Source organism: Anastrepha obliqua, chromosome 1 (genome assembly GCF_027943255.1).
Source record: "Anastrepha obliqua isolate idAnaObli1 chromosome 1, idAnaObli1_1.0, whole genome shotgun sequence".
Lineage (NCBI taxonomy): Eukaryota > Metazoa > Arthropoda > Insecta > Diptera > Tephritidae > Anastrepha > Anastrepha obliqua.
The window spans coordinates 141,252,115-141,264,595 of record NC_072892.1 but is presented as its reverse complement, the minus strand read 5'-3'; the positions used below and the strand labels follow the sequence as shown (position 1 = coordinate 141,264,595).

Genomic DNA, 12,481 nt, shown 5'->3' with positions numbered 1-12,481 from the left:
ATGACTTTGAGATCATTTTTCAGTATGCGGCGGATGCTACGGTCAGATATTTTCAGTTCTTTCGCCATTTTATTGGCACTTCGTCGGAGATTTCGTCCAAGTCGCTTCTTCACTTTTTGAACCATTTCACATGACGTTGCAGTCTTTTGATGACCACCCCCATGACCTTTCACGATGCTACCAGTATCGTTCCAACGAGTGATGGTACGATAAACAAAAACTTTATTTACTTTAAGGTGCTCGAGCTCAAGAACAATCAATCACTGGTTGTGATTTTCCAGCCAAATATAATGCAATCACACTTATACGTTTGAAATCCATTACTGATTTTCTTGTTTCGCGTTTACTCTCGACAAAATGCTTCCGTGGCTTGTAAACAATACTCTGGACTGTCATTTCGCCAACTTACAGACAGCTGATGCCCGTGCCGAATTGGTGATTTGGGATTAATTTCTGGGCTTCAATTATGGGCATCACTCTTTTGAGAAGTAGTGACTCCAAAACTTTTGAGATAATAGGCAACAAGCTGATGAGGCGATAAGATTCCACTTTTTCGGCGCTTTTTCCGGATCATTTTTAGTTGTGTAACTTTCCATTGGGAGGAACGAAGCCAGTTTATATTGAGGCATGTTCATATGCGTGAGGAAAGATATTCCTTCTTCTGGAAGCCGCTTAAGTACTTCTCTACTGATGAGAGGGGGCTTCCTTGGTTTTAAGTTTTTTATCGCTTCTTTCACGTCGTATTTTTCATATTTTTATCATGTGGGGTAAAATCTCGAGGTAAGTGACGAGCTAATGTTTGAGCTTTTTGGAGATCCGATGGTTTTTTATGAGTAGATTTTCACTGCAGAAATAGACTCGGAGGCTTACCATTGCCGGTCGAGTGGCAACCGCTACTAATATAGAAAAATTATTTTCTATCATTTGATGCGTCATGCCACAGTGGGTCCTATCGAGTGCTAATCACGCACAAGCCCACTCCGCAACGGCGGAATGCGCTTGTTTCTACTTAAGCTACTGTATTTTTGTGTTAATATTTTGTTTTTCTTAATTTTATGAAGTAATTATGCAGTGCATGTAATTTTAATCAGTGCATGGGGAAGATTCTTAGATCGAAATAATTTTCTGCCCATTCTAATCTATTAATGCATGAGTATTGGTATGTATATATATACAAATTTATAGCTGTAAGTGAACAAACATAACTGTTTTTATTTATTAAAAAATAAGCTACTTTTAATGTTAGTTTACATCTATAATTTGAAATTATTTATTTTGAGTGTGCGTGTATTTATGTCTAAAAATAAACACTCGAATAGTGCATTAAGAAACACCAAATTATAATCAACTAAATCTCGTTTGTTTTTTTTACTTAGAAACACATTTACACCAATCAGCTGTTTTAGGTCTGAAACAAAATATATAAATATTATACATACATATATATATATATAGTAACTTTAATTCTTAACAAAAAAAAAAAAAACTTTTGCCTAGTTGTAAACAAATACGCGTGTGTATTGTACTCCCCAAATCCTTATGTATTAAGAAATTCTTATAAATAAATTATACAAAAATCTAAAAGAAGATGAGTAACAAGAATTTCTCTCATAACATTTCACTACCCTCCATTTGGCATCTTGTTTGCTTGCTTGCCATTGCAGATTGTTCGTGCGCCGGCAAATTGGCACCTGGGTTCGAAACGGATGAAGAGAACGACACACAACCCTTCAATCCGATTGCGACGAATGGCGAGCCCTATCCATGGCTGGAATTGGCACTGCCAACGAGTGCGCGTCCTCTGCGTTACATGGTGACAATACATCCCAATCTGACGACGTTGGATGTCAAGGGTAAGAAGAAGGCGCAGAGAAGCGTAGCGTCGGATGAAAGTGAACCAAAAATTCACTTTATAAGCGCTTGAGTGGGTAAAAATATATTAATTAACTTTTCTTTCCTTTACTCCCTTTTCTTAAATCATCAGGTCAAGTGACAATTGATCTTTTCATGGAGAAGGAGACGCATTTCATAGTGTTGCACATACAGGACTTGAATGTCACGGATAGGGTGAGTCGCATTAGGTTCTTATTATTGAGTTGCGCACTCGCACAAATTCTTACCCAATTCATTCGAATTCGTATAAAATTGATCGCACATAAAAACGTCTCTGCGTTTTCACACAGGCTATTGTGACGTCAGGCAATAAAGGTTATGCCATTAAAATTGTCAAAGTGTTGGAGTATCCACCACGTCAGCAACTATACATCGAAGTGAAGGAGAAACTGAAGAAAAAATTAAATTACACGCTCAACTTGCGTTGGTATTCGAAATTAAGTCCGGAGCCGGAAGGTTTTTATGTGGATCAATATGAAAGTTCAAATGGGCTCGAACGGTAAGTGCGGCCGGAAATAGAAAATATTTAGATTAAATATAAATTAAAATATTCGCTTTGTCTATCGCTTCCCTCATAGTTTACTAGCAGCTACAGTATTTCGGCCGAATAGCGCGCGTCGCGCTTTCCCTTGCTTTGATGAGCCGCAAATCCGCGCGCCCTTTCGAATTTCCGTTTTTCGTGATCGCTTCCACATTGGTCTTTCCAATTCGATTGTGCACACCACAGAAGATGTCGGCTTTTACATGGGCACGGGCTTGGTAAGTGTGTCTTGACTTGCACATTTCGCTTTATGCACTTCGTTGTAATCGAATTTATTCTACTCAGTTACGTGACGACTTCATTGAGACGCCACCACTTCCCGCCGATGCAGTCGCTTGGGTGGTGAGCGACTTCCAGCGCGAATCATTGCAGCCTTCGCCAGCCTATTTGCCCACCACACCCGCGCCGCCAGGTACTGGGTTGAAAAAGTCTACGCAGCTCAATAATTACACCCAGTTGAGGGATAAGAAACCACCAGTGCGCAATATCACCGCGCTAACCCATTCATTGAACATTAATCTGATGAAGAATGCCACCACAACGACAATTGCGCCCACTGCCGAAACGAATGGCAAGAATTTCACATCGTTGAGCCAGTCGACGGGTTCGCTTATCAAGCGCGCACCCTCCTACACCTTCTATGCGCCACGTGATCTACTGCCACGCTCATCTTTTATACTACACACAGCACGTGACGTATTGGAGCATCTTCAGACCTGGTTAGACATATTATATCCGCTGACGAAGGTCGACTTCGTGGCGTTGCCCTCTCTGGATCGCAACATTATCTCCTCGTTGGGCTTGGTTACATTGAAGACCGCTTTTCTAACAGATCCTGACTCCATTACAACAGAAGAATATCAGAAGAGCGCTTTGCAAGTGGCTGAGGCCATGGTGCGACAATTCTTTGGTGGTATTACATCAAGAAAGGTGCTGAAGGATGTGTGGCTATGGGAGGGACTCATCAAGTATTTGGGCATACATTCGCTTTCACCGCAAAAAACCAATTGGCCGTTGAAGGAAATGTATTTGCTAAAGATGGCTACTGCGGCCTTAGATATTGATGCCATACAGGGCTGGGACAGCATTATGAATGGAACCAAGCATGATGGGAACAATGAAGAGTTCTTCATACAAAAGGTAGAATGGCATATAGAATATTTGGAAAATGAAATTTAATAAAACACATTTTTCATTATAAGACCGCTGCCATATTTTCAATGTTACACACCGCCATTGGAGAAGACCGTTTTCGGGGTTGTCTCGGTGCTTTTCTAAAAATAAATCGTTTTAAAACTGCCGAACCCACTGATCTTTGGACAATTTGCACAAAGAAAGCGAATGGTTCCAAGAATATCAAAGTAAGTGTCTCGCTTTAAGTCCTTACTCTCCAACTTACCTGCTAAGCATTGAGTTTTTTGCTTATATTTTTTTAAGGACATGATGACTTTATGGACACATCAACCGGGCTTCCCTCTACTAACTGTTACCAAACTGGGCAACAGTGTATCCATATCACAAAGACCTTTCAAGCCGGCTGAATTTCTTGCCATACACGATGAGACTTATGACGGCAACAACTACAACAAAACAGTGGTGAATGTCACCCAGGCGCCGAGCACAGTGGCGCCAGCGACAACGGGTAAAAATAAGCAGCCCACGCATATGAAATGGATATTCCCAATCACTTACATAACCGACATTAATAATGTCAGTGAAACGTTATGGCTGCAAAACATTGATGGTGAGTGCGTTTAAAAGAATCGAATAGTAAAATATGCGGAAATTTTTAATTTTGTGAACATTTTCATTGAAACTACCCATAGTCACCTTCAATGTGCCGGAGAACGTAAAATGGATCAAGGTAAATGCGCTGCAATCAGGCTACTACCGCGTGCTGTATAACGATGATAATTGGGCCAACCTAATTGAGGAGCTCTCAAACAGCCCCGACAAATTTTCCAGTGAGGTGAGTGAGGCTTGCCAAAATATGCTTCATAACTAACTATTCAAATATTTTAACTGATTGTGTTGCCTTTTCAGGACCGCATTGGTCTGCTGTCAGATTCCTTTACACTGTGCCATGCCAATTTACTACCCTGTGAGATCACCATGAATATGATACAATATTTACCCAGTGAAACGAATTGGGGTCCAATGGCAGTGGCGTTACGGCATTTGGAAAAATGGCGACGCATACTGAAGTATTCAGAATGCTTCCTGATGTTGTCTGAATTTATTAAAATGAAATTGGCCACCGTCATTGAGAAAATCGGTTGGAACGATGACGGCGACGAGGCTAAGAGGTTAGTGAGGGCGAAAATGATACTTGAGTAGATTTACAAAATAATTGATGTATGCAGAAGATAGACTGATCAACTTCCATGCAGGATGCTGAGCAGCATTACGGTTAATAATTAATATAAGGCCTCTTCTATTCGCATCTTCTCTGCTCGACTAACTTGCATGCGAAAGCAACGACAAAGCTATCGAGCAACATGTCGCGGAAAGAAAAGGTCTCTAGTCAATTTAGATAGAACAGAATATTCTTAAAATTTCAATTTCCAAAGTCTATCACTTTCAAAACAAATGAAGTGCCCAGAAAAAATGTTGGGCTCTTAATCGGGAAATGTGTTTCTTTTGTGTTTTAATTTTTTTGAAATTTTGAATAAAAAAGTAAAGCTGGCATATTTTACCAGACTATTAGGCTACAAAGTGAAAGTTAAAAGTAGACTGCCGCGGAATTTAGATGTATCCTTCCAAATTGCATAGCAAAGACTCTGTGAAAGTCGTTTGAAAAGTCCATGCCAAATCAGAGAGGTGGCACTACTGGCGCGTATCGAGGTTATGTTTAATTAGTAGCACAGACATCATTGAACTAACAGACATCAAGTTTATGTCAGATCGGTTAATTTCTTTGTTAGTCATTCATTTGAATCGAGGAAGTCGAATCATTTTCCTTCTCTAACACGGCAACGCACCAGCTCACGCCTCAGCAGTCGTGAACGCAGAATTAATGGGGAAATAGGGTTATAACTAGTTTGGCATCCCCCTATTCTTCAGGCTTAGCTCTCTCGAGTCACTCGCACTACGATTTGTTCTCCAATTTGAAGAGATGGCTGGTGAGAAAAACATTATATTCAAACGAGGAGGTGATTGCACAACGACTGACTATTTTTCAGACTTGGACAAATCCCCTTATTAGGAAGAGATTAACAAACTACTATGGAACAGCGTTAAACGAAAATGGGAAGTAAATCTTTTTAAAGAAATATTAAGGGCCTACAACCCAGATCTTCTTGTTGAAGCCTCATGCTCAGTAAGGGGTATAAAGTTTTAAGCCGTTTCCGATCGGCAAAATGACTTTTCATGAGGAACTGTTTCATGGTAGAAATACACTCGGAGATTTACCATTGCCTGTCGAGGGACGACCACTATTAGAGAGAACTTTTTCTATAATTTTTGCTGTTTCATGCACGGAGATTCGAACCTACGCACACCCGAATAGTAGTGACGCATTAACCCATTCGGCTAAAAATACGGTCCAATTACTTCTCCCGTATGAGCAACGTACCACAGAGTGGCTTTGGATGGATGTCATAGTTCTTCGTGCATCACACGCGGATTTTCAGTGCCTCGAAAACGAAGAGTTTGCTTATTGACGTATTGAAAATGGGCGTCGTGGCTCATGCTGATCTTTGACACAAAATTCATTGTTGAGATTGACAGTAACCCACACGCGACAGACTGTCAGCAAGCACTTTCACTAAAATTCGCTGTATGGTCCGTCTAGTGATGACCAATTGCGTGGCTCCTCATCTTGTTGATGGTTCTTTGTTCTCAGCAACATCGACAGTCTCAATCGCGATATTTTCGACTGAATGAACAGTGCGGTGTCGGCGACGCTCTGCAAAGTATCGTGTGGTTCCTGTCTGTTCGAGTTGAGCAGTTAAACGCCGGAATGTTTGCCCGATTGGTGTGACACGATTTGCCCGATAGGAAGTCGACGTCGATATTCACGTCGTGGATGTTAATTGGTAAAAAAATCGATGCAATTAGTCTACGCTCTTGTGGAGTATAGCATATGACTGTTACACGCCAGTCTTGCAAATCAACGCTGGGTCGATCTTGCTTATCTCGATAACCAAAACATACGCAAAACTTTCAATATGCCCGAAGGATGGCAGACGGTCACATTCGACAATATTACCACAAGAGTGTGCGAATGCAAGGTTCTCCCAGAAAGGTTCGATCTTTTATATATTAGTATTGACGAATACTGCAGACAATGGAAGGAAACGTATGGAATTTGATGATGCTCCAGGTCATAAATGAGCGCAACGCGTCAATCCTGAAAGGTGATGGTAGACAAAGACGAAGATCTTTTCTGCATAAAAAACGCCTAGTGGAGTAGGGATTGGTTTCTTTTAGTGTTTCTACTCTGTAGCCATGAGAAAACGTAAGCTGCTACGAAGAGATGAGCTGGAAGTAGAAATTGTGTTGTATTTAAGAGATTGGATAACACCGTGAAACCTCCGTGAAAGCAAAAGCCAATATTTTTAGATAGTTAAGGCTTCTTCACATGCACGACGCATATTACAAATCACGTTTGTTGGCCCATTTTGGATAACTTGTCCCAAATCGTTCCAAATTATTCCGAACGTAATTGTGCTAAGTGGTGACATTTAGATTTGAACTTATTTTGCAAAGCAAAAAATTATTTATTTAGTATATATATATGTATTTATTGAATCTCATCCTCACTGAAACGCATTGAAATCTTTTCTTCTTTCTTAGACTCATGAGACCCGAAGTACTCTTAAGCTCAGTGCTCTGGGAAGACATCGATAGCATAACAAAGGCGAAAAATATGCTCAACCAATTTCTTTATTACAACGGCACGGCGATACCGCCTAATCTGCGAGAGGTAAGGGCATGTAATGAAGTGGTAGCCAAGTTTTTTACGCGCATATGTAGTGGTGCTCACAGCAAAAGAAAATGCACATCGACAATTGTCTTTAATTCGTCAAAACATTTGGCATCAATGTTTAACTAATATCATTAAACGATATCAACTAAGGCGAATGTATAGTAGGTGATATCCAAGGCAAACTTAGTACTGGTGGCGATGGTAGCGCCTTCCCAAAACAATTACTTTATTTTTCGCGATTTTGACGAATCTGACGTCAATATCTCCTTTTCAATACAAAACAAAAAAAAAGGGGGGGAAATTACTAGTTTCTGAAAATTCAGTGAATCGCTTGGTAATATTGTAATTTATGCGATTAAAACTAAACAAACTAATGAAAACGGAGTGCCGCGTATTTGTTAATTATTTCATGAGGACTGAGGCCTTTTGTTTGTTTATTTATGAGACCTGACGACACAGTGAATTCGGAAGGCGCAACCTGGTATTTCTTCATTCTTGGGTGATATCTGTAGAAAAGCTGATTAATTCACCGTGCGCACTTACGAGGTGTGTTCAAAAAGTATAGCGAATTTTGAATTTTCGCAGGTTATATATGATATATTCGAATTTCAATTTTTTTGTGGCGATTTTGCGGCCATTTCGAATGTTCAGTTAATTATTGACGGCTGCTTTGCTTGCACGAGTTTCTTCGATTTTTATCTATTCAAAAAGATGGAGCAAAGAACCTGTATCAAATTTTTTATGAAAAACGAGTGCGCGGATGCTTTTCGAATGTTGGCTGTGTCATACAGAGAAGCTACTTTGGACCAAAGCAACGTTTATCGGAGGAACAAGATGTTTTCAGAAGGCCGAGAAGATGTGAACGACGAAAAGCGTGCCGGACGGAAGTGCTCGGACTTCAACAACAGACGAAAAAATTGATGAAGTGAAGAAAATGGTTTTGGCCAATCGTGGGATCACCGTTAGAGAAGTTGCTGAGGACCTAGACACATCGATTGGCTCGTGCCATTCGATTTTTTTCAATGATTTGGGCATGAGACGGGTTGCCGCAAAATTCGTACCAAAAGTGCTCAATTTCGACCAAAAGCAGCATCGCATGAACATTGCTAATGAGATGTTGGACTCCGTCCGCGACGACCCAAATTTGCTCCAGAGGGTCATAACTGGTGACGAATCGTGGGTTTATGGTTATGACATGGAAACCAAAGCTCAATCATCTCAATGGAAGCTGCCGCACGAGCCAAGACCGAAAAAAGCTCGCCAAGTTCGGTCGAACGTAAAAGTTTTGCTAACCGTTTTCTTCGATTGCAGGGGCGTTGTGCATCATGAGTTCTTGCCACAGGATGAAACGGTCAATAAGGAATATTACCTGCACGTTATGCGCAATTTGCGCGGAGAAATCCGCCAGAAACGTCCGGATTTGTGGAAGAACAAAAATTGGCTCTTGCATACCGATTGGGACCCTGCTCACACATCGTTGCTTGTGCGCGACTTTTTGGCCAAAAACAACACACCGTAATCCACAGATCTGGCCCCCTGTGACTTTTTCTTGCTCCCGAAACTGAAGAGGACCATGAAAGGACGACGCTATGCTACGATTGACGAGATAAAGACGGCACCGAAGGCGGAGCTGAACGAGATAAAAAAAATGATTTTTGAAGTGCTTCGAAGATTTGCAAAAACGTTGGCACAAGTGCATAATATCTCATGGGGATTACTTTGAGGGGGACGAAATAGATATTAATGAATAAATAAATAATTTTGGAAAAAACACAAAATTCGCGATACTTTTTGAACACATCTCGTATGTGCTTTGTTTATATAACTCGCGGCTTACTTTACTATATTGAAGGGAAAATTCTTATTCGAAGTGTGAATAATAGCATTCCAGTCATTTAAATTAAATCCAAACAAACAAAAAGAAGTGGAAATATTATTTTAGGTAAAAACTTAATATGCGAGAGTGGAGAAGAGCTTGTTGCTCGCAATTTACAGAAAAGTGTGGATATGGCTGAATTACTTGAGGCATTCAGATATGTGTGTGACCTGTGGTGGAAGTAAGCATTGGGTGCCGGACGCTGTTCCACAGCCTCACCGTTGCCAATTACAAGCTCCAACTTTACTTCTTGCTTATCACCCAGGAGTAATTAATAAACCTGTGCAAGGTTTTACTAATAAAAATACTGCGAGCAATTAATTGAGATCTTTCCGTGTCTCTATTATTGGTTTTCTTATTCCACCAATTCGCCTTGGAAATTTTTCTTTTGATAACTGAGTCGAAAAAATAAAAATGCATGTAACCAAAGGCGCAATCATTAAAGGTGGTGGCACTCGACCAACAACAATATTTTGTACGCTTGTTTGTCAAAGAAAAGTATAGTCGAAATAGTAAAAAAAAGAATGAATTCGGCTCGTTTTGCTCTGGGCTGATAGCCACATGAACACGGTGAAAGGAAAAAAAGCAAATCAGCTGATTTACCAACACCACATTTAATAGATTCGCCTTGACTACTACTATCACCTTGAATAGACTCGCCTTGATATCAACGTAGGTCTCTTCTGTTGACATTTTGTTTAATATTAATTGACAATAAAACAGATGCCAAAAAGTCGATAAAAACTACATAACAAAACGTGCAACAATTTCATGAGCGCATATCAACCTGCTTGTTGATCGCTTGTTGCTTCATACAAATTTTAAACGTAGACGCAAAGCACTACACCAACAACAATATTTTGTATGTTTTTTTTGTCACGGCAAGGTATTGGCGAAATAGAAATTAAAAAAATTAGTTCGGCTTGTTTTATTCTGTGCTGACAGCTACATGGACACAGCGAAAGAAAAAAAAAACATCAGCTGATTTACCAACACCGTCTGTAATAGATTCGCCTTGCGTGTACGCATATCCGCGTAAACCAAAAACACAGCTATTACTCTTTAATTATAAATAAATTAAATTAAATTAAATTAAATATTTAAATTTTTCAAACTCACAGGTGGTCTATACCGGCTCCATACTCTCCGGCGAGTACATTTACTGGCAACACTGCTGGGAACGTTTCGTCACACTGCAACGCACATCGGAGAGTTTCGTCGAGCGCATGCAATTATTGCGAGCACTGGGCCGCACCAAAGACGCTTGGCTGCAAAATCGCTTGCTCTCGCATGTAACTATGCTGCCAACCGTCGAAGTAGTGCAGGTGCTGCAGGCCATTGCCGGCACACCGACGGGCGGCGCAATGGCGTGCCGCTTTCTACAAGCCAAATGGTTCGAGTTGGAAATGCGACTAGGCCATGGAACGATTAGTTTTGCTAAAGTGATATCAGCGATAACACAATACGGAGCGACGAAGTTCGATTACGATGAGGTTAGTTGATTTGTCAACAAACTTGGATGATATATAAAAGTCAATAAATAATTTTTTTTTTATAAATTTTTTTAATTTTTAATTTTTGTATTTATAGCTTAAATCGCTGGTGCATCGCTTTGGACGCGGTCCCGGCATGGAAGTGCTAAATATGACACTCAGTAGTGTGGCATCCAATGTGGAGTGGGTGGCGCGCTCTCAAACGTCGCTGTATAAATGGGTGGAGAGTAATTTGCATTCGCATTGATTCAGCAAAACAGCAACACGCAATAACAACAAAATATTAAGATTTTTGATTTAAAAGATTTTCGTTCAGTTATAGAGTTTCTCATCAAACAAGACTTCGTTCAAAATCATTGTAATGGACATGCGCAACTAACAAATATTCATACATACATACATGCATACATATATATGTAGGTACACTTGTGCATACAAACATACTACTTTTACATGTAGTAGTTACATATATTTACTACAACTACATAACATGAATATCAATCAATCAGTCGTACACTCATAAATTTCCTCATTTGTAATTATGTTCCTTACAAACTATTTACCATATACGTATTCATAAAAATTTACATACCTACATACAGCTCATAAATCGTGCAGTCTTAAGAAATAGATGGAGCGAGAGAGATCGAGGGAGAGATGGAGAGAGAGCGAGAGGTAGAAACAGCTGGAGGATGAAAGAGAAATAGGGATCATTCTAGGTTTAGTTATAGGCTAGGAAAAAGGTACTGGAACATAAGTTTATCATATCATCTAAAGGGTATAGTTAGTAGCTAAATTGTGTTAAGTGTATGTATGTAGAAAAGGGGGCATTTCGCAGTTTCTCAAAAACGTTTTATGCTTCATTTATTGCCATTTTTTTGTATTTGAGGCGTACATTTTTTGTTTTATCATTATTTATTAAATCGAAAAACCACAAGCATTTGCTATTTAAATAAGCTTACCAAATGCACATAAAATTGTGTTCAAAATAAAACAAGCCAATGTAATTGTACGTAATTGTACCTACTAAAAAATATGTGTTGTAATTAAGTTCATAAAACTCATTAATTCATTAGTAAAAGAACATATATTAAAAATTACTTAATTTTACGATGTCAAAAATGGAGCTCCAACGCAATATAAAAAAGTCTAAAAGCCATGTACATACATACAAGTATATCCCACGATTCAATGATAAAAGGTTTGCTCAGAACGCAGCTTTCACGTTTCCCTTGACAAATCCGCTGCCTTAGCCAGATACAGGGTTGCTAGCTCTAGAAATTTTGAGTAAAAGTGGAGGAAAACTATTAGGTTGGGGAATAAGTTCGTAGCGTTCCTACCGAAGACTTTTATTTAAACAAAAAGCTATAATTACATTAATAAGTTTGAAATTTGAATTGGTCGAGCCAAGGAGCACCAAGAGATTTGATGGCTCCTAAAACACTCAAGCTAAAAAGCCCATTGTATTTAGAACTCTGGAAAGGGGATAGATAGTCAAGGAGGGAAGGAGAAAAGTATAGGGTGATCAATCATGAGGTGCTTTTTTCAATAGTTAAAAAAAAAAAAACAAAAATGTAAATTATGTTCAAAACCTTTATATATCATTTGAAAGGACATTCTTTGACATTTACTTTTTGAATATGACTTCATTCAAATGTTGGCCGCAACTACGCTTAAGGTGGTCCATTCTGAAGGTCCAATTTTCAATCATTCGACTGGTATGTCGTGAATAACACGCGTAATGTTGG

The 12,481-nt window shown here is 39.5% G+C and overlaps 1 protein-coding gene across 1 annotated transcript in view; it reads left to right on the top strand.

The window, feature by feature from the left end:
- Positions 1–11,116, top strand: part of LOC129252883 (endoplasmic reticulum aminopeptidase 2) — a 106,244-nt gene extending 95,128 nt beyond the window's left edge. The window contains exons 3-14 of the mRNA XM_054891023.1: positions 1,713–1,853; positions 1,985–2,067; positions 2,184–2,392; positions 2,472–2,652; positions 2,720–3,574; positions 3,637–3,795; positions 3,872–4,178; positions 4,261–4,403; positions 4,478–4,740; positions 7,232–7,361; positions 10,362–10,733; positions 10,831–11,116. Coding sequence (XP_054746998.1) covers positions 1,713–1,853; positions 1,985–2,067; positions 2,184–2,392; positions 2,472–2,652; positions 2,720–3,574; positions 3,637–3,795; positions 3,872–4,178; positions 4,261–4,403; positions 4,478–4,740; positions 7,232–7,361; positions 10,362–10,733; positions 10,831–10,980 — 2,993 coding nt within the window. The 3' untranslated portion in view covers positions 10,981–11,116. The remainder of the gene's footprint in view (positions 1–1,712; positions 1,854–1,984; positions 2,068–2,183; positions 2,393–2,471; positions 2,653–2,719; positions 3,575–3,636; positions 3,796–3,871; positions 4,179–4,260; positions 4,404–4,477; positions 4,741–7,231; positions 7,362–10,361; positions 10,734–10,830) is intronic.
- Positions 11,117–12,481: the final 1,365 nt, after the last annotated feature.